The sequence below is a fragment of the Ylistrum balloti genome, unplaced genomic scaffold (genome assembly GCF_031769215.1).
Source record: "Ylistrum balloti isolate Yb309-2 unplaced genomic scaffold, AGI_CSIRO_Ybal_v1 Utg369622, whole genome shotgun sequence".
Taxonomy (NCBI): Eukaryota; Metazoa; Mollusca; class Bivalvia; order Pectinida; family Pectinidae; genus Ylistrum; species Ylistrum balloti.
This window is the reverse complement of record NW_026781892.1, coordinates 614,015-635,104: the sequence shown is the minus strand read 5'-3', so window position 1 is coordinate 635,104 and position 21,090 is coordinate 614,015. Positions and strand designations below refer to the sequence as shown.

The 21,090-nt window shown below is 35.0% G+C and overlaps 1 protein-coding gene across 1 annotated transcript in view; it reads right to left on the bottom strand.

Annotated features, from left to right (window-relative positions):
* The window catches only part of LOC132550023 (uncharacterized), a 54,959-nt gene extending 48,791 nt beyond the window's left edge, over window positions 1–6,168 (bottom strand). The window contains exons 1-5 of the mRNA XM_060214022.1: window positions 5,861–6,168; window positions 4,209–4,384; window positions 2,299–2,429; window positions 1,323–1,458; window positions 558–684 (exon numbers count right to left, since the gene is read on the bottom strand). Coding sequence (XP_060070005.1) covers window positions 558–684; window positions 1,323–1,458; window positions 2,299–2,429; window positions 4,209–4,384; window positions 5,861–6,168 — 878 coding nt within the window. The remainder of the gene's footprint in view (window positions 1–557; window positions 685–1,322; window positions 1,459–2,298; window positions 2,430–4,208; window positions 4,385–5,860) is intronic.
* Window positions 6,169–21,090: the final 14,922 nt, after the last annotated feature.

Below are 21,090 nucleotides of genomic sequence, written 5' to 3'. Positions count from 1 at the left end.
ACAGGTTGGAACAAAGGGCAGTAACTCTGGAAGATCATAATGTCATAATCCTATCAGTGGGAAGTAATTAATTTCCTGATGTGATACGAAGTTGGACATGTTTGTTGCTTGTTTGTGTACCTCTTTGTTCCATTGTTAGGTATCTAGTTCTTTCAATGGAAACATGACATTACTTACTTGGATTAACTGAAATTTATGTGGCATGTGTCTCCATGTCAATCTTTCTTTATTCATATTTTGCCCTAGTTTTTATTTACATTGAGTATGATTCTGATGACTTGTTGGTTTTTCCATTGTTTTTGTTGTTGACTATGGAAGGCATAGTTACAAACTGTCTTCATTCTAATAGCAAATCTTCTCATAGGATAGTGCCTATTGTTGGATAGAACAATACATCGTTGGTTATATTTGCTCTCTTCCTCCATAACTTGAACATTATTTCAGACCTCAGAGTAGAGTGAATTATTATACTGTTAAACCGACATTAAAGTGAAATCTAGAAAGTGTATACAAGCATGCAGATTTTAGACTAGACTATATAAAGATGATGAGCTTACGGCTGCAGACACGGATGTGAGGGAACCACCTGTAGGGCGAGTATTGGATTACTAGGATCAGAAACAGTTGCTGGGTAACAACCTCCAGGAAATCCTCCACATCTACCTTCAAAAATCTGTCGCACACCTGTCATTAAAAATTGAAAAATTGCATCTGTTATGAAAATAAATTCAAAATTATACATCATATCAATATGGGAAAATGGACATCAGTAGAATGTTTGAAGTGCACTAACCTCAGAACATACAAGTACTTAACATTATTGTAAATGTCTGCCCATGTAATACTATACCCTTGCATTCAAAATTCTCATAATGAATTTTTGCAATTTGTGTATCTATTTATTTACCTATGTATTTATTCCTTCAATTGTCTTAATTGTGGGGGTTCGTGAATCTCCATGTATATATATTTGATGTTTTCCTTTCAGCAAATGATGATTTTCCACTCTTTAGAACCCCAGAATCACTAAAGAGCTGTATGACAATTTTATTTCCAGTGTACATTGTACTATTTTGTGCTGAAAAGTGGGGGTGGTTTTTTTTAGGGTTTCCCCACACAAACATGTACTTCTGTTGGTGAAGTAATCATGAAGTGGAGCCAGAAGGCTGTCAGTCAGGACCCTTGAAGCACTACATGGCCAACCAAGCACATGATCTTCCAAAATCCCGGACAGTAACTCTAATTACTCGAACTTCTCATTAAAGGGAAACAACTCATGATGTTACATTTACTACAGTTGGATTGAGAGGTAAATACCTTACCTGTTCCATACACTGATACTCTCCAAGTTCCTCCACATATTTCTTTTGAGTTTCCCCCACACGGACTGTTACAGTCAGATTCAGTAGCCAGTGAGTGGCGGTCGTGATTGTCTCCACAGAAGCATTGTGTTCGATACTGTATCAACAATATCAAGATTAAGTATAACAATTAAAAAATTTAAAAAGAGAAAAAAAATTTAGACAAGTTACTTCACTTCCTTTACCACTACAAATGTCTAAATATGTGTACGTGTCATAGCATACACACAGTTTTGCTTATTTTTCGAAGTATTGTTCTGAATGAAAATTATTCTTGGTTTTTTCCAAAGCAATCTTTGTTTGCAGAAAAAAATTTTTCTTGTTAAAATGCAAAAGAATGGTAATAAGAAAAATAACCAAAGATAATTTTTTTCAATATGATTTGACAGTCACAAATAAGTCCATAATTATGAAAAAAGCTTTTCTGATTTTCATCCTAATGTCATTTTGTAGTATAGTCAAGAGACAGACAAAAATATCTATTTTGAGGTTGGTCCTAAAATCCAGAAGAAATATCCACCATGTCAGTATTCATGTCTTTCAGATCTTTGGTGATAATTCATATAAAATTTTCTTACAGTACACAGGAACTAAATATACAGAAATATACAGAATCATATTATTTTGAAGCATTCCACTTTTTGAAAAATAAAGTTTAACTTTCATTACATAGGACATCAATACACAAAAGTCTATGATGTTGGAACTGGTTTGATATTGAATCATGCCCTACAGGAGTTTTATATATCCATAGTTACGTATCAAACTAAAAAGATTGAAACTGGAAGCAGAGAACAAAGTATATTGATATATCAATGAGATCCACTATTTAACCAATGTGTCTGTTTTTAATCAACAATCTATTTTGATTATCTGCTGCTTCGGTTGCCATGTAAACTAAACAAAACAATATTCAATAATCATGCAGTATTCATACCTGTGTACCAGCATACCAGAATCCAAGTGTCTTACAGTGCTGTATACATAGCTCTGTGGTCATGTGAGCATTATTCTCAAAGTGTCCTCCCATCAGTCTGTCGTCCGCGTCCACGAAACATCCAATGTAACCTCGTCAGCAAAGAATCACAAAAATTGTACTTTACATATCAATAATATATTCTCACAACTGTTTCTCCTTTACATAAAGGTTTGTAGACACCAGGATAAAGGTTTGTAGACACAAGGATAAAGGTTTGTAGACACTAGGATAAAGGTTTGTAGACACCAGGATAAAGGTTTGTAGACACTAGCATAAAGGTGTGAAGACACCAGCATAAAGGTTTGTAGACACTAGAATAAAGGTTTGTAGACACCAGGATAAAGGTTTGTAGACACTAGCATAAAGGTTTGTAGACACTAGCATAAAGGTTTGTATAAAGGTTTGTAGACACCAGGATAAAGGTTTGTAGACACTAGCATAAAGGTTTGTAGACACTAGCATAAAGGTTTGTAGACACTAGCATAAAGGTTTAAAGGTTTGTAGACACCAAGATAAAGGTTTGAAGACACTAGCATAAAGGTATGAAGACACCAGGATAAAGGTTTGTAGACACTAGAATAAAGGTTTGTAGACACTAGGATAAAGGTTTGTAGACACCAGGATAAAGGTTTGTAGACACCAGGATAAAGGTTTGTAGACACTAGAATAAAGGTTTGTAGACACCAGGATAAAGGTTTGTAGACACTAGAATAAAGGTTTGTAGACACCAGGATAAAGGTTTGTAGACACTAGAATAAAGGTTTGTAGACACCAGGATAAAGGTTTGTAGACACTAGCAAAAAGGTGTGAAGACACCAGCATAAAGGTTTGTAGACACTAGCATAAAGGTGTGAAGACACCAGGATAAAGGTTTGTAGACACTAGAATAAAGGTTTGTAGACACTAGGATAAAGGTTTGTAGACACCAGGATAAAGGTTTGTAGACACTAGCATAAAGGTGTGAAGACACCAGCATAAAGGTTTGTAGACACTAGAATAAAGGTTTGTAGACACCAGGATAAAGGTTTGTAGACACCAGGATAAAGGTTTGTAGACACTAGCATAAAGGTTTGTAGACACCAGGATAAAGGTTTGTAGACACCAAGATAAAGGTTTGTAGACACTAGCATAAAGGTGTGAAGACACCAGGATAAAGGTTTGTAGACACTAGGATAAAGGTTTGTAGACACCAGGATAAAGGTTTGTAGACACCAGGATAAAGGTTTGTAGACACTAGAATAAAGGTTTGTAGACACCAGGATAAAGGTTTGTAGACACTAGCATAAAGGTTTGTAGACACCAGGATAAAGGTTTGTAGACACTAGCATAAAGGTGTGAAGACACCAGCATAAAGGTTTGTAGACACTAGCATAAAGGTGTGTAGACAATAGCATAAAGTTTTGTCGACACTGTGAGATTGATGATACGAGTCTGTGAATTTTTCATCTTACTGAAAATTAGTGTTTGGGCAGATGAAATAAAAATATGGAGTTTGATAAATATCAGATGAAATGGAAATGAATGGAGGATTCTTTTAGCATATATTTTTTACACATTTGCAAACATTTGTGAAAACAGCTTTTTATAAGTTTGATCACTGATGTAGATTAAGATTCTATTTTCTATATGTTATGATTATGTTGATTGATATTTTATCTAAATATTTGGACATTTACAGGATATATCTCCTGTGATGTCACAACAGGAATAATGTAAAGCTTCAGCCAATCATAGTTCTGCTAAGTTACATTGTAGGAGATTAGTAACAAAAAGTAAATGTTGGATGTTCGTTTTGTGAAAGCGAGTATTCACCGAAATCCATTTAGGTTCCGAATTGTATTTAAAGGATAGAACATATAAGTACTCACTATTGTTTGTAACGTGTGCTACACCCTTTGCTGTGCTGCCTCCCACAAAATTTCCCTGCCATGTCCATTGTATGTTTTTGGCAATAGTGAATGGCGTTCCGACAAAATCAATTTTGAATGTGCCTCGTGGTGAACAGTTTGGAAAAGCAGAAAACTTGTCACTTGCGTCTCCGTACCTATTAAATTAAATACCAAACTGAGACAGAATATCACTACTATAAATAGACCATTAATTGCTAATGAAAAAGCAATTATTTTATTAATACATGGGATGATTAATCAAATTAATTGCCATTAATCTTCATTAAGAAAAACATTTTAATGACTATTATTTTTTTAATGCAATTAAAGGTGTACATAACTAATGAAAATTAATGACATCATTACTGACATGTTCATTACATTTTTTGTTCAGCATATTTGGGAGCACATCATTACATTTTGAAAACACATCATGAATTTAAGTTAACAAAAAGTAATTCCTTTTTATGACTATTTAATGATAAAGACAAAACTGTACATTGGAGTATATCTGTCAATATCACTTGCAAATGTGTTTTGATACACTAAGAACAGATTTTGAACCGTACATACATATGTACATGTACATTTAAAATGTTAATTCTATAAAGAAATTAATCAGGGCTCTCGATCTGCCAGATTTGGGGCCGATATTCGGAAAACACCATTATTTTTCCCAATTCTAAGGGCCCCGGGCCCCAGCCCCAAAATGGGGTGTGAAAGCCCTGTTAATAGAGATTTACAAGTCTTACTTATTTGTCTTTAACATGCAATTTATATCTCAAGCTCTAGCACTAGCTTAGCTCTAATAAAGAAATGAAATCTGATTTACTCAAATCTGTACAAACAAAAACTCAAATGTCTTAAAACAATAAGATGTTCCTCCGAAGTTTATATTGCAGTTCTAACATCATCTATCACAAAAAGCAATATTTTCAAGTGTTAAGTCATTCAAATAACTCCTCAGTTTTTCCGACATCTTCTTCACAAATTCCTTTTTCATATGAGGCAGTACCTGTATTTCCTAGATCTTACTGACAACAAGACACAAAACACTCTGATTCCACTGTTTCTGTACTACCAGTGGTAATCTCCTCTTCAAAGATGTATAATTTCATGTTAGCATTTAGTTGACAGTCCTTGTCGTTTACCTTGCATGCAGATCCACACAAGTTTTCTAACATTTCTTCTGCATATTTCGGACTTTCCTCACTTTCACTTTTTGTCATTCACATTCACAGAGTATGCATCCTCCTGCGTTTAAATAGTTTGGGTAAGTTTACCCTACATGGGCTGGTCAATGACTGAGAAAGTCCAAACGTTATCATTTTGTTGAAGGAGTGTCCATGTCTACAGTCACATTTTTCTAGAGGAGAATCACTTGCATGACCTGTGTTGTCAATCTGTTTTACAACTTTGCTCTTTGTTAGTCTTTTAGAAAAATATGTTATCAGAAATTTTGGGGGAACGTCCCCTAGACATCGTTCTATGTCTGGTTGGTCTCATTGCTTCCTTTCACTGGACAAATTCTACATTTCTGTCTTCAAAATGATCTGTGAAAAAAACAGGTTCATAACTAACTATGATTCACTTCCAAATATCATATTACCAGTTTTAGTTTTTTTAAGTACACAACATCTCCAGGATTAAATGCTGCTTTGACGTTCTCAATCTTTGATGATTTGCTCTCATTACTACTGATAGTACTTATGTCAGAGTCTGTTGAAGAATTTGATGTACCTGTACCGGTATTAACACTATTCTCAGATTCTGATTCCTGGATCCTTGAAGTCTGCATCAAATGGTCACAAGCAAGTTCTTTCACATACTTGCTTTTCCTCTTTCCTGTCAACTTGTCAAGAAGATACTTCCTCCTATTTTGAAGCTCTTTTAATCTAACCAAAATTTCTGATCTTGAACTCTTTAAGTTCTGGCACATTTCCATTTATTATGTTAAAAGATACATCTTTTTTCCTTTCAGGAATTTCAGTGATCGGCTTAGGATGATTCCAAATTTTTGCTGCACTCGAGCATCACGTAACAAACAGTCGAAATTTTTTTGTGCTGGAGAGCATTTCCTCAACACTACACTTTGCCGTTGGAGTATTCTGATTAAGATCTTGTGAACTTAAGCTAACTTCATTATTGTTGTCTGATACAGATTCACTATCATGATCAACTACCATGGACAAACAAATAATTTGCCTTGCTTTCCTTCTGTCAGAGAAATTCTTAAATAGATCCTGAATGTCCCCTTCAGTGAATGTGGACAAATCCTCCTTTGAAATATTGTTCTCTGGAAATGCAAATGAAATAAATCAACTGTTATGTCCTCCAAAAATATAAATTATTAAACATGTAATAATGTTCTGTAAACATGATTCAGTGAATGTGTAATTTTTGCCTTTTCATTGCAGTTTCCATGAAACATGAAAATCATGTCATGACTGATCGCTATTAAAAAGATCAATGAACAACTTGCTCAAGAAAGTGATACATTAGGCCTAGTTTGAAATGATTTCTAACATTTGTTTTCATTTTTGATAATAGCATAATTTAGTACTTTTGTTATGATTTAGGACTACTTCTTTTTCCCTTTGAAAACATTTTTTGGAATAGTTTTATTTTTGACTTGCAGTCATGAGGATTAAAATACTGCTTATATGTATAACAGACTGGTATCAAAGCATTCTAAATTTGGCTGTGAAATCCTGAAGTTGTCTATCTAGGCCTATCGATCAGGCAATGTGCACGCAATGGTTGGACATCGCTTGAAAAAATTATGAACGAATAACGAAAAAGGGAATTGATCGTAACCCAAACCAAAATGAATTAAACAAGGGCAAAATATGAACAAAATATACATCAATTTTTAAGGTAACTCCGAGGTCCCCGCCATTCATAATTTCAAATGAGACAACTTTCATCCATTTTCATTTGGATTGACATGTGTTCACCGACGCACAATCAAATTGTGTATGCCTGCTATATTTCTACAAAAAAACTTTACAATCGTTACCTTTCATAGCGTTTTGTCCTTTCTGTCGTAAATACATCCATTATCGGTACTGTAGTTCCTTTGTTCCTGGCGCGATTTCACTGCTCAAAACTCGCGGGCTCTGAATTTGAGCTGAATGCAAAAAGTTGTTGTGATTGGTTAATATTTCGGAACTCCTTGTCGAAAAGAAGAGTCCCGATAAGTTTTGATTATGTTTTATTTCGGTAATTGAAAATACCAAGAAGAAAAACAAGATGTCCGATCGTGCCAGAATCCAGCCGATCATTATGTCAAGATACGGACAACTCATGGTTGAATCGCCCTATAAAAGTTTCGACTTTTACATCGATTCGTCATCTGTGGATGGGACGACTTGTCCGCTGTCGTCGTCCCCACGTCAAAAACGGAATAAGTTGTAAACATCTACTATCTAAATATTTACTCTTTACGTGTGTTAAATTGCATTCACAACTGTCGCTATTCATGAACACTTACTAACAGTAATATGATACATTCCGACGTAATTAAGTGCCGATGCATGCCAACATAACCAGATTTTACGAAACATGAAAAAATACCTACTTGGTGGTTTTAAAGTGGAAGTACATTTCATAGAAATATTGATAACGCTTTTCTTCAAAATTACCCTAAAATATTTTTACCATAACTTTCATATGATTATAAGCGGAGTACAATATTAAACAAAAGTTTGAAGTGTAGTTTATTAATTTCTAGAATTATCAAAAAGTTTCCAAATTTGGGTAGCGTCATGTTATGCCCTATATAGAAAAAATACAAAGCACGTATGGATGCATTTAATTTCTGACTTCGTCTTAAGACACAAAGAGTTTGAGTATGAAATATTACATTGCAGACTTATCTAATTATAAAACTTTGATATTCAATAATAGTTGAACCAGGACACTGCAGATCCAGTAGCAAAACATAATCAGGATTATGAGCATAATGCAGATGTTAAAGAAGATCATACCTGTTCAAAAACCAGGTGATATTTTAACGATGCTAATTATAAAAAATAGTAAAGCTTATGTAAGCAATACACTAATATTTCTGTATGTGTATATATGTACAGGCTACAGCTCAATAATTATTGATGGACAATTGATTTGTATAATCTTGCCTGCAGCAGTTTCTGAAATAATTATACATTAAACATACATACCCTCAGGCCTCACACCCACTCACTCCCTCTTATAATTATCCTGGTTAAGCAAAGCATTAGAAATGGTTATACATGTGTAACCCTGGTAACTACTAGCCGCAAAATACTGCTCAGCTAAAGAGAATTTCTCTTTAGTTTGATTGGTTGAACATCAGACTAGTAAGCCAGGGGCCCCGTGTTCGATTCCTAGGGAAGGCATTGAAATTCATAATGACCTCAGTTACACATGTTTTGGTGGTGTATATTGTTTCATAAATATTTCATGTCGTGATGCATGATCATTTAACTTCCACAATTTTCATCATTGTAATTGCGGTGGCTGCACAATTGACAGTTCAGAAGCAGATTGTGCTATGGACAATCTGGAAAAATCCAGTGCAGTACATGAGACTTACACACTTATCAAGGAAGAAATCTTATCCAATAGATTTGATTATACTGGTTCAGACCGTCCATCAGCAGTATTTAATAAAGAGGAATCTGATTATAAAGAATATGGAGTGACAAATGCAGTTCAGGAATCACTAGAGTCAATGCAATATAATAAAAGTGTATAGAAAGATGGAATAGCCATTGAAAAATGCCCAGTTATACAAGTATAACCATTCAACAGTGGCTAGCAATGAAGTTCCACTTGTTTTCATTTCATCCATCCACAGGCACAATTTTCCAATGAACTAAGGATGGATAGTTTTCTGAACTTGGGTAATATCACTGGTGAAAGAGGCTGTTCTAGCTATAAGATTCAGTTTCTTACAAGGATGAAAGACGAATGATTAAACTCTTTGTGTGTCCAAAGTAAATATATAATGTTTGCCAAAATGACTACTTGTTTTTACTGATGGTGAAAAGGGACAGCAGTGTGCAGTGTGCAATTCAATAAAGAAAAAACAGTTCATTTATCTCCCTTTAGGACCCCATCTCCCAGATACATTTATCTCCCTTTAGGACACCGTCTTGCCAGATACATTTATCTCCCTTTAGGAACTCTCCCAAATACATTTATCTCTCTTAAGGAACCCCATTTCCCACATACATTTATCTCCCCTTTAGAACCCCATCTCCAAGATACATTTATCTCCCTTTAGGACCCCATTTCCCACATACATTTATCTCCCTTTTAGGACCCAATCTCCCAGATACATTTATCTCCCTTTAGGAACCCATCTCCAAAATACATTTATCTCCCTTTAGGACCCAATCTCCCAGATACATTTTTCTCCCTTTAGGACCCATCTCCAAGATACATTTATCTCCCTTTAGGACCCCATCTCCAAGATACATTTATCTCCCTTTAGGACCCAATCTCCCAGATACATTTATCTCCCTTTAGGACCCCATCTCCAAGATACATTTATCTCCCTTTAGGACCCCATCTCCCAGATACATTTATCTCCCTTTAGGACCACTTCTCGCCAGATATTTTGGAAAAGAAAGCCTAGCAAAGTTAGTACAAATTCATCCACGAGACACTTGCCAATGCATGCACTCTGATATGTGGGATGTTCATGATTTTCCGTTGTGGAAAGCTGTGTATTCTCGTAATGGTCATTTTGAAGGACGGAGGAACGGGACATGCAACAAAGGTGTACTGTATTCAATGACACTAATGATTGATGTATACACTTCTTAATTTGCCGCGGAAAACGAGGAATGACTTTGGAAATATTCTACTTGTTGGAATGATTCCAGGAAGTGGTAAGGCTGAAGCATCAAAGTTTGACCCAAACCTTGACATTTTAGTTGATGAATTACTGCGTTTTACCGATTAAAAACCTATGACAGTTATTTGAATGCTCATGTGCAAGTGAAAACCAAGTAATTAAATGTATTTTTTAGATTATCCAGAATTATCAAAATTGTTCAACCTGCAAGGAAGTGGAGGAATTTCTGCATGTCATTGGTGTCATGCAAGGGGAGAATATTACTTTATATTGAAGAAGGTAATATATCCATGTAACCATCATTACCAAGCTTAAAAGTATAGATTTCCACGACTCAGAGATGAGAAAATGTGACAAATCTTCTACATGGATAAACAAATCCATGATTGCTAGTGCAACATGCAAAGGGGCATATACTTTGAAAAGACTAACAGCAAATTATCGCATAGATGAAACACAACCTGACGCATGCCATACAGTTAAAGATGTTACACAGTCTGTTATGATCATCAACAAAGGGATGAACTTGTCCGAGATAGTCGGAAGAGTAACGTGGCCGCCCAGTAATTGACGATAAAGTCGATGATAGATGTTATGCCTTTAAACAGTCATACAAGCAGAAGAGCAGTACATCTACTGAAAAACATGCAAGAGCAATCTACAGGTTTGTGATGACAGAAAATGAAATGAAAGTAGCTGATGAAAGAGCAACAAGTATTCGACCTCCTTTGGATTTTGGAGTTGAATATGCACTTTTCATCAGAAAAAATAGCAGTTCTCTGAAGTCACATGACTGGAAGCAATTAGCATGTCATGGAATTCTTAAGTTTTTTTTAAAGAGGATGCCTTGCAGTTGAATGTAGGGAAAGGTTTTTTCAAGTCACTGGATGCTTTGACAACATTATGTTAGGAGCATCAGTTGTTAGATAAGCTCCACCCCCAAAACAATCTTGTGTGTTTCCGGTCTCCCGACCAACTCTAATATTTCGCCGCAGAGTCAAAAGTTTTTATAACTTCCACCAGCATTTTTCCGGGATTTCGGATTTTCCTCCGATGCCTGTTTTGGTTTTTATACGAGGAACTGTAAATAATTGCCATGACGTTTGCATTTATGCACTACATCACCATGGATCAAAAAGCATCTAAGACCCCGATTCTGGGGTTTCCATTCATTTCAGAATGGCGAACAGCATGACTGCCAACTTGTGTGCAACTTCAACGGTAGTCGCTATCAAAATGGAGAAATGTTGTCATTCACCAGAAAGACAGGTGATGGCAGCTATTACGAACGGGGCTAAAGTCCATGATGTTTTTCACCAATACCAAGGCGCAGAGACGACGTGAGTGGCAAGGGGGAGGACATCGCCTGATAGCACATTTGTCGAATTGAGCGAGGGGCTGATAATTTCCGATGTTTTAGATAATATACACAAAATATCTATTGTGATTTCAATACAAACGGATGATACCATTAAAAACTTTTGATAAAAAAACCCTTTTTTTACCTACCTACATTAACTTTTAAGTTTTCGAAGAGGTGTAACCGGATACCCACAATTTTTTTTGCCTAACCTACCAGCACCTGAGTCAAAAGTAAATGAAGCTCTCATTGCAATGGAGGATGACCTTCCTCTCAGTCTACAGAATATTACAACACATATTTTGCATCAGATTTTCAAAGGAATCGGAACTTTTGGCCCAGTGTATGGAACATGGATGTTCATTTATGAAAGGTTTAAGTCGTGGATTTGTAAACATACACTGAACATGCCACATCCTGAAGCGACTTTGATGGAAACATACAGGATTTATAATTGGTGTCAACTTCTGATTCAATCTGGAAAAATGCCTGAAGATTTCACAGAAGTTTTCTTAGATGATGCAAGTGGTCAGGATCTTGGGGATTCCTTGTAATTTACCATTACCCCAGAAAGCGTAAATTACAAGCAATTCACAAGACTTGTCCAGGTTGTTCATGCACAGTAGATACTTGCATTGATTTCAAATGTCATCGTCTTGGAATGAATGACCCTACCACAGGAAGATCAGTGCTCTGTGCTAGTAAAAAGTCTCATAATTCATCGACCAAGACAGATTCCAGCTTTGTTTGCTTTGAACTTGACAGAGGTGAAGGATGCCAAAAGCTTTCTCCAGGGAAACATTTATTTTTAGGTCAAATTGAATATTTCCTTTCCACAATGATAAAATTAGTGGTTCAATGTCCAGGTTTTCAAGCATTGTGCAAAGTGTGGACTGTCAATTTGATGAAGAGACAAGTCTGTGGTTCATGCCAGCTGTAAACAATTACAAAGGAAGAAACAGAATAAAAAGACCACACAATTGATGTATCTGATCATCATCAAAGAACTTTATTTCAAAGTCTAGCTACTAGTGCAGAATCTACTCTAAATGGATGGATCTAGAGGAATATTTGTTGTTTCTTTAAATGATGAGTTTGATCTGTATAAAAGAAAAGAATCCTAGCCATGGTAAAACAATAATATATATGTATGTTATGGTATGCATTTTATTAATGTACAGAACGAAAAAAACAATTGATTGTTAATGATGTCATAACTCAAAGGCAATATATGATCCCATAGATCTAATGATCACATATATATGCTATATCATATTAATGACCATTAAATAAAAAATTACAGTCGAGCAACAGATTTTACTGACCACAGAAGAATTAATTGTCATTACTTTCAGTTAAATGATAACTCTATTTTCTTGCCAAAAAATAATGACCATTGAGGTGATTACTTTCCACAAGTAATGACAATTAAAGAGACGATTAATGGTCATTAAAAAAGATATATATTTCTTTGTTTAATTACCTATTGATTATTTAATTGTGTGAAGTTGTGAAAAATAATTAATTTTAAGTACTTTCTTACATATTAATGGTCATCATTATGAAAATTCATGAAAGTCACTTTTTATATGACTGCCATTAATGATCATGATTAATGATTTTTCACGTTTTAATTGAGTTTTAATTCTGAATTAATTATATTTTAATGAAATTATCTGACTGTAGAGTATAGTCACCATGAGATGGTTTATAAAGTACATGTCTACTTGTACATCATCACAAGCGACGAGGTCAGAACTAAATGGATGCTGTGGTATCGTTATAGTCAGAAACCATTACACGTAACTGTAATTTAAACAGCGTGAACTTACCTAACCGCACTCCTGCCTGATTGTACACTGTAGGTGAAATCATTAGTCTGGACGTGAAGAGTTGTCAGATCTAGGCGTATCTTGTCAAACTGTGACCGTCCTCCAAATTCATATGGCTGGACTGGGCGAGCATCTCGACAGGAAGACGTATTTTGTGCTCCTGTTTAAATCAGTGAAATTAATGGCATAATAAATTAACATCAATATATTGAGTCATTCTGTTATATAGATGTTTATACGAAATAGATAAGATCTGTTCTGTCTATATACCTAAGAAAGGTCATATGGTGGTACTTTTGTTAGGCCTAGAAATGTATGAGATATATTTTTATACCAATATCAAGTAAATCAGACAGCCAAAGTTGAAAAACAGATGTATTTACATCAGTAATATTTTACATCGAAAGTCTGTCGAAGAAGACCTTACTTTTATTTTTTTTTCAAAAACCCTTAATATAATTCCAAATGTTTCTGTAAAGTGTCCGGTAGATTTTCCAACCTGACAATGATTTGTGCTAGATTGAACACCTTCATTCTCTACTCTAGTTATGAGAGTTTGCTTTTCAGAGAAAGGAGGTGAATGATGGTACCAATCTATTGCGTTTACCAAAGAAGAGATACACGATAGACGAAAATCGTAAAAATGGTGGAATTTCTAGTAGACAATATCTTTCCTTGAGATTGGTGGTGATTTTCTCTCTAACAGACTGTTAGCATAGCTATTGGAACTAACTGTGCGCCCTCTTGGGTGATCTTTTCTTTACTTTTTTAATGCGACTGAATGTATTGAGGAGTTTACCAAGTCCTTCAATTTCACTGTAAGATACATTGATACTGTCTTTTTTTTAAAAGAAATTTATTGACCTTGCTCATATATACGATTGACATTTCTAAATCAGTCGCATTGTGTGATATTTTTCTACAAAAAAAAAATCGACCAAGATCAACTTTAATATGGCATTTTCATATCGCATTTGATTTGATATCCAAATAGCTTGTTACAAACTTCACTCTTTTGTTTTTGTTTGTTGTTTTTTTTTCAAGATGTTGACAACTGACAGACTCGCAAAACATTTTCAATTTATTCGGGTATAGCGGCACTGTTCAGAAAACACACATCAATTTGACATTCTTCTGAATTAATGGATAGTAATGAAAATGACGAAATGCAATTCCCCATTTAAAAAGTTGACCTATTTTTCGATCAATTTTGATTTTCTACAATCGCCTCATAGGTTTCCAAAGTTTAGGTCCTTATCATCGCTGACAAGTCCTATAATCAGTGACGAGTCCCAGAAGGACAAAACAGCTGTATGGTGCAGTTTAATTCATCGTTTGGCTCTACAGTATCTTCAGTAACTTTCACTATTCTATAAATTTGTATTGAAAGGTGTAAGGTGTGCATGAGCATTTTAAGCGGCTCTAGGAACCGGAGTTTCGTGGATTTCAGTGACGTTTTAGAATAATTATGCATTGGAACCAACACGAATGGCGAAAAAATGACATCCCACAGGTTTCATCTGGGCGTTAGTCTGTCTGTTTGGTTTTCATTCTTCAGCAATAGTACACATTTTCTAAAACATTGGTTGTCATGGTACCCACAAGGAAACCTATGATTTGATGAAGTTATATACTAAATCATATGAAACTACACGGTAGCATATTGAAGACCACATGTAAATGTGCTTTCACTTTGTTTTGCGGTAAGTTTGGCTGTCGTGATGATCTGGTCACTATACACAGGTATTTTAGGCCCGTACCTCTTTAACCCTTTTATCAATTTTATTAAAACTTGGTCAAATAGTAGAACTAATAGAAGTATATCATTCATGTGAAAAATAAAGTGTTAACAAAGCCGTTGCTATGGAAACAATGACGGATGTCTTTAGATGGTCAAAAATTGAAATAAATGATGGGTAGTTAGGGTATTAGTAAGTCATGATATTTTTAAATATTGCATTTCTCAAGAGTACTTTCATTTTAATTTCCCCTAACATATCTAAAAGTCACTTCCAAAATTTAACTTTTAAATGCACAGAATGTGAATCATACAATACACAGTGTACATACCAAGTATTAAAGGAAATTTATTTCAGAATGTTGAACTCAACTTACCAACATTTGGATACACGGATGCAAAGTTGTTTAATCTACCAGCTGTTAAGGTTAAGTATTCTCTGGGTATACCATCAGCGAAACCTGGAAAACAGACATTATTATACAATATGTACAAAACAAAATAAGAATAAATTATACTGAAAATACAAAAGATATCATTCACACTAGTATACACAATGATCATTCACACTAGTATACACGATAATTTATACTAGTATACACAATGATCATTCACACTAGTATACACGATCATTTATACTAGTATACACAATGATCATTTATACTAGTATACACAGATCATTTATACTAGTATACACAGTGATCATTTATACTAGTATACACATTTATACTATCATTTATACTAATATACACAATGATCATTTATACTAATATACACAATGATCATTTATACTAGTATACACAGATCATTTATACTAGTATACACAACGATCATTTATACTAGTATACACAATGATCATTTATACTAGTATACACAGATCATTTATACTAGTATACACAGTGATCATTTATACTAGTATACACAACGATCATTTATACTAGTATACACAATGATCATTTATACTAGTATACACAGTGATCATTTATACTAGTATACACAGATCATTTATACTAGTATACACAATCATTTATACTAGATCATTTATACTAGTATACATGATCATTTATACTAGTATACACAACGATCATTTATACTAGTATACATGATCATTTATACTAGTATACACAGTGATCATTTATACTAGTATACACAACGATCATTTATACTAGTATACACAACGATCATTTATACTAGTATACACAGATCATTTATACTAGTATACACAGATCATTTATACTAGTATACACAGTGATCATTTATACTAGTATACACAGATCATTTATACTAGTATACACAGTGATCATTTATACTAGTATACACAATGATCATTTATACTAGTATACACAGATCATTTATACTAGTATACACAGTGATCATTTATACTAGTATACACAGATCATTTATACTAGTATACACAGTGATCATTTATACTAGTATACACAGATCATTTATACTAGTATACACAGATCATTTATACTAGTATACACAGTGATCATTTATACTAGTATAAACAGATCATTTATACTAGTATACACGATCATTTATAATAGCATACACAACGATCATTTATACTAGTATACACAACGATCATTTATACTAGTATACACACTTCATTTATACTAGATCATTTATACTAGTATACACAACGATCATTTATACTAGTATACACAACGATCATTTATACTAGTATACACAGATCATTTATACTAGTATACACACTGATCATTTATACTAGTATACACACTGATCATTTATACTAGTATACACACTGATCATTTATACTAATATACACACTGATCATTTATACTAGTATACACACTGATCATTTATACTAGTATACACACTGATCATTTGTACTAGTATACACACTGATCATTTATACTAGTATACACACTGATCATTTATACTAGTATACACACTGATCATTTATACTAATATACACACTGATCATTTATACTAGTATACACAACGATCATTTATACTAGTATACACAATGATCATTTATACTAATATACATGATCATTTATACTAGTATACACACTGATCATTTATACTAGTATACACACTGATCATTTATACTAGTATATACAGATATATGATGATTTTTATTGGAATTATTCGGTGTTTAATGTTTGTAACTTAAATTGATGACTTTGAAACCGATATCAACATTAAGAAGTAAACAAATCAGGGACCAATTCCTAGTTGTTTACAATACAGTGTTGAGGACATGACGATCTCAACACCATATATGGAATATTGGTATTAAATAAAAGTCTTCTTTATTCGCATCACACATGGCAATTAACAAGACTGGTCATACAATTCAGTAAAGATCAAAAGTATCAACAGATCCGATATTAATCGATTACATGTTGTCTTTGACAGTCATGTATCAAAGTACAATACAAAGGTCCACGTTATTTAACTCAAATTTTGGAATCAAAGCGATATTCCAATTCTTCCTTTTGTGTTTCCACTCGACACCTTCCCTTGTATGTGTATCCACGTGACACCTCCCCTCTATCTCTTGTATGTGTATCCACGTGACACCTCCCCTCTATCTCTTGTATGTGTATCTACGTGACACCTCCCCTCTATCTCTTGTATGTGTATCTACGTGACACCTCCCCTCTATCTCTTGTATGTGTATCCATGTGACACCTCCCCTCTATCTCTTGTATGTGTATATACTTGTATGTGTATCCACCTGACACCTCCCCTCTATCTCTTGTACGTGTATCTACGTGACACCTCCCCTCTATCTCTTGTATGTGTATCCACCTGACACCTCCCCTCTATCTCTTGTATGTGTATCCACCTGTCACTTCACCCCTGTCTCTTGTATGTGTATCTACGTGACACCTCCCCTCTATCTCTTGTATGTGTATCCACCTGTCACCTCTCCCCTGTCTCTTGTATGTGTATCTACGTGACACCTCCCCTCTATCTCTTGTATGTGTATCCACCTGACACCTCCCCTCTATCTCTTGTATGTGTATCTACGTGACACCTCCCCTCTATCTCTTGTATGTGTATCCACCTGACACCTTCCCTCTATCTCTTGTATGTGTATCTACGTGACACCTCCCCTCTATCTCTTGTATGTGTATCTACGTGACACCTCCCCTCTATCTCTTGTATGTGTATCTACGTGACACATCCACTCTGCCTCTTGTATGTGTATCTACGTGACACCTTCCCTCTGTCACTTGTATCTGTCCACGTTACCACCTCTTGTTGTCTTGTACCTATATCCCCACTAGATTCCCGTCTGCTTTGGCCAGTCTTTAGAAAGTTACTGTATTACGTAAGGCATTAAGAAGCATAACGTACATCAAATACATCAGGGAATCTAAGAACGAGAAGTCATTCACAAAATATTAAAGAACCACTATTGACTAGATATTAAAAGGTACTCGTTTTCACAACAAGTACTTAATTTGATTGAAAATGTTGTGTCATCCAGTACACTTAGTGAATTCAGGGAAATCTGTTTGATAATTAGAGAAACCATCCCATAAAATTCAGACAGACTACAACCCGGATATGCCGGAACCAGAAAACACAAAGGTGTTGGCCGATAAAAAGATCCCGCTGACAGGTAACAAACATATTGTGCCAGTTAGTGCATTCTCGGCCCCATCGGCTGTCAAGCCTGACGCTTTACCACGGTACAGAGTGAAAACGAAGGGCAATAACTCTGGATGACCAGAATGCTGTTCTGCTGTGATTTCCCGACCCCAACGTCCTAGACAACCCTGCCGGCCTGTTCTACAGCACTAAACGATAAGACTTGTTCTACAATACTAGATGACAAATTAGCCATCAATATGATTTTCTGAGACAATAAATTTGTAATTAATAATAGTAGAATTGACTAATCGCGTTGTCTAATGAACCATAACACGATCAAGTTTTAACGTATGGAGTACCAACTGCCCGTATGATCTCTAAACGCTGGTCTTATCTGTCTTTACCAATTCCTGTCTGCAAAATAAGGCTGATTTTCTCAATTCAATAATTTGTACTGTTCGATGACCGAGTTTGCGAGTACCTAAATTTCAGAGCGACAGATCGAGAGGCTTCACGCAGTTCAGATTACGGTAGATATCTTATGTAAATACTCGCAGTGGTGTAGCATTGTACTACTACAGATAGTGATGAACTGTAAACATTGCTACCTAGATTTAGCATATCCATAGATGTATAACATATATGACATAAAATGTTAGTCTGTGGCCGTTGTTGACTCCTACGAGTGCAAAATAATTAACTAGACTTAATTAGAATAATTAGGTTTTATGTGTCACCATGATATTTACTTATTTCGAAATGAACATTCTGCAACAAGACCACTTCCGATTTGCAAAGAAATGAAATAAATGCTCATATATTTGGACGTCCTGAAATGAAAGATTCCATTTCCATTTCAAGGTAGGAGAATTAATTAAACGAGTCAAAAATTCTTTATTTACGCGAGAATTGGTCGAGCTATTATATAATATTCATGACTTAAGACTTTAATTAATCACATATAAAGTGGAAACGACTTTAAGATCCGTTTTGTAAAATGGTCGATTTTTCATGGGCATAAAGTAGAAAATGGACATTTCTGCTTCTAACTTGAAGTCGTGACTGTTCTATATCTATGGTCTCCATTGTTACGTCACAATGCCATCTGTGAATGTAAGACGATATTTAATTATTGAAAATGACGTCACAATAAATTATATTACACGTGCAATATGCAAAGAATAACACGGCAACTGTGTGATAAATTCCTACACTTGTCAATTATTAAATAAGTACCAGAAAATACAATTGTTCAAGTGTTAGCAGACACCTAGAGAAAATGACATAGATATTGTAACTGCCAACTCCTGTCACATTTTGTCTTATTAAGCTTCGCTAAGTGTATTACGTATTCTCGGGTGTGTTTTAGAGGAACGTATGTGTGTAGCGTGGAGACACAGAGAGTTATTGCAGTATTTGGACATGTGTCTCTGGTTACATATAGCGGTATGTGGTGTTTATGGTTGGCTATACTGATACATAGTGTACAGTGATGTATGTCCGTGGTCGACTTTACCGGTATGAAGTGTGTAGAGACGTATGTATCCGTTCATCTATAGCGGTATATAGTAAAAACGCGTCTCTCTTGTCTCCTAAACCGTAATGAAGTGTGTATAGACGGTATCCGGTCACCTTTACCGGTATATATAGGGCGTAGAGATATATGCACCCGGTCACCTTTATCGGTATATGGAGTGTTAAGATATATGTACCCGATCACCTTTACCGGTATATAGAGAGTAGAGATATATGTACCCGGTCACCTTTACCGGTATATAGAGTGTAGATATATATGTACCCGGTCACCTTTACCGGTATATAGAGTGTAGAGATATATGTACCCGGTCTTCTTTACCGGATATAGAGCGTGGATATATATTTATCTGGTCACCTTTACCGGTATATGGAGTGTAGAGATATATGTACCCGGTTACCATTACCGGTATATAGAGCGTAGATATATATTTATCTGGTCACCTTTACCGGTATATAGTAAAGACGTGTACCAGGTTGTGTTTTGTAGAGAGATATGTAGCTCATGGAAAACACATCATTTTGCGATTTATGATGTTTTATATTAATTTTGGACATGTTTTCTGTAAAATGCACACATTGACTGTGTTTATACAGTATTCCTGTCACGCCGCTAGCGCGGTCCATACGGCCCTATATGTCTTGGTAGTCGTCACCTGTCACACCACTTAAATGTGCCTCAAATTTACGTCATCAGTCAGATAACTGTTTGAGCAATAAGACACTTTCTAAACCAAACCAATTCCTATAATTGTAGTGTTTCCGATGTACTCTGCCTCCGTGATATATGACGATGATATCTGTTATGTCGGCATAGATTTATACTCTCTAACTTACCTGGAAAATATACAATGATATTCACTGAAAAATGTCACAGTATTTCTCTTTCGCTATATTCAGTGTATCTATAAACTATTTTATCATCTACGTTAAATCAGGGACGTCATTGTGCATGACACAATTAGATAAGTGGTGAA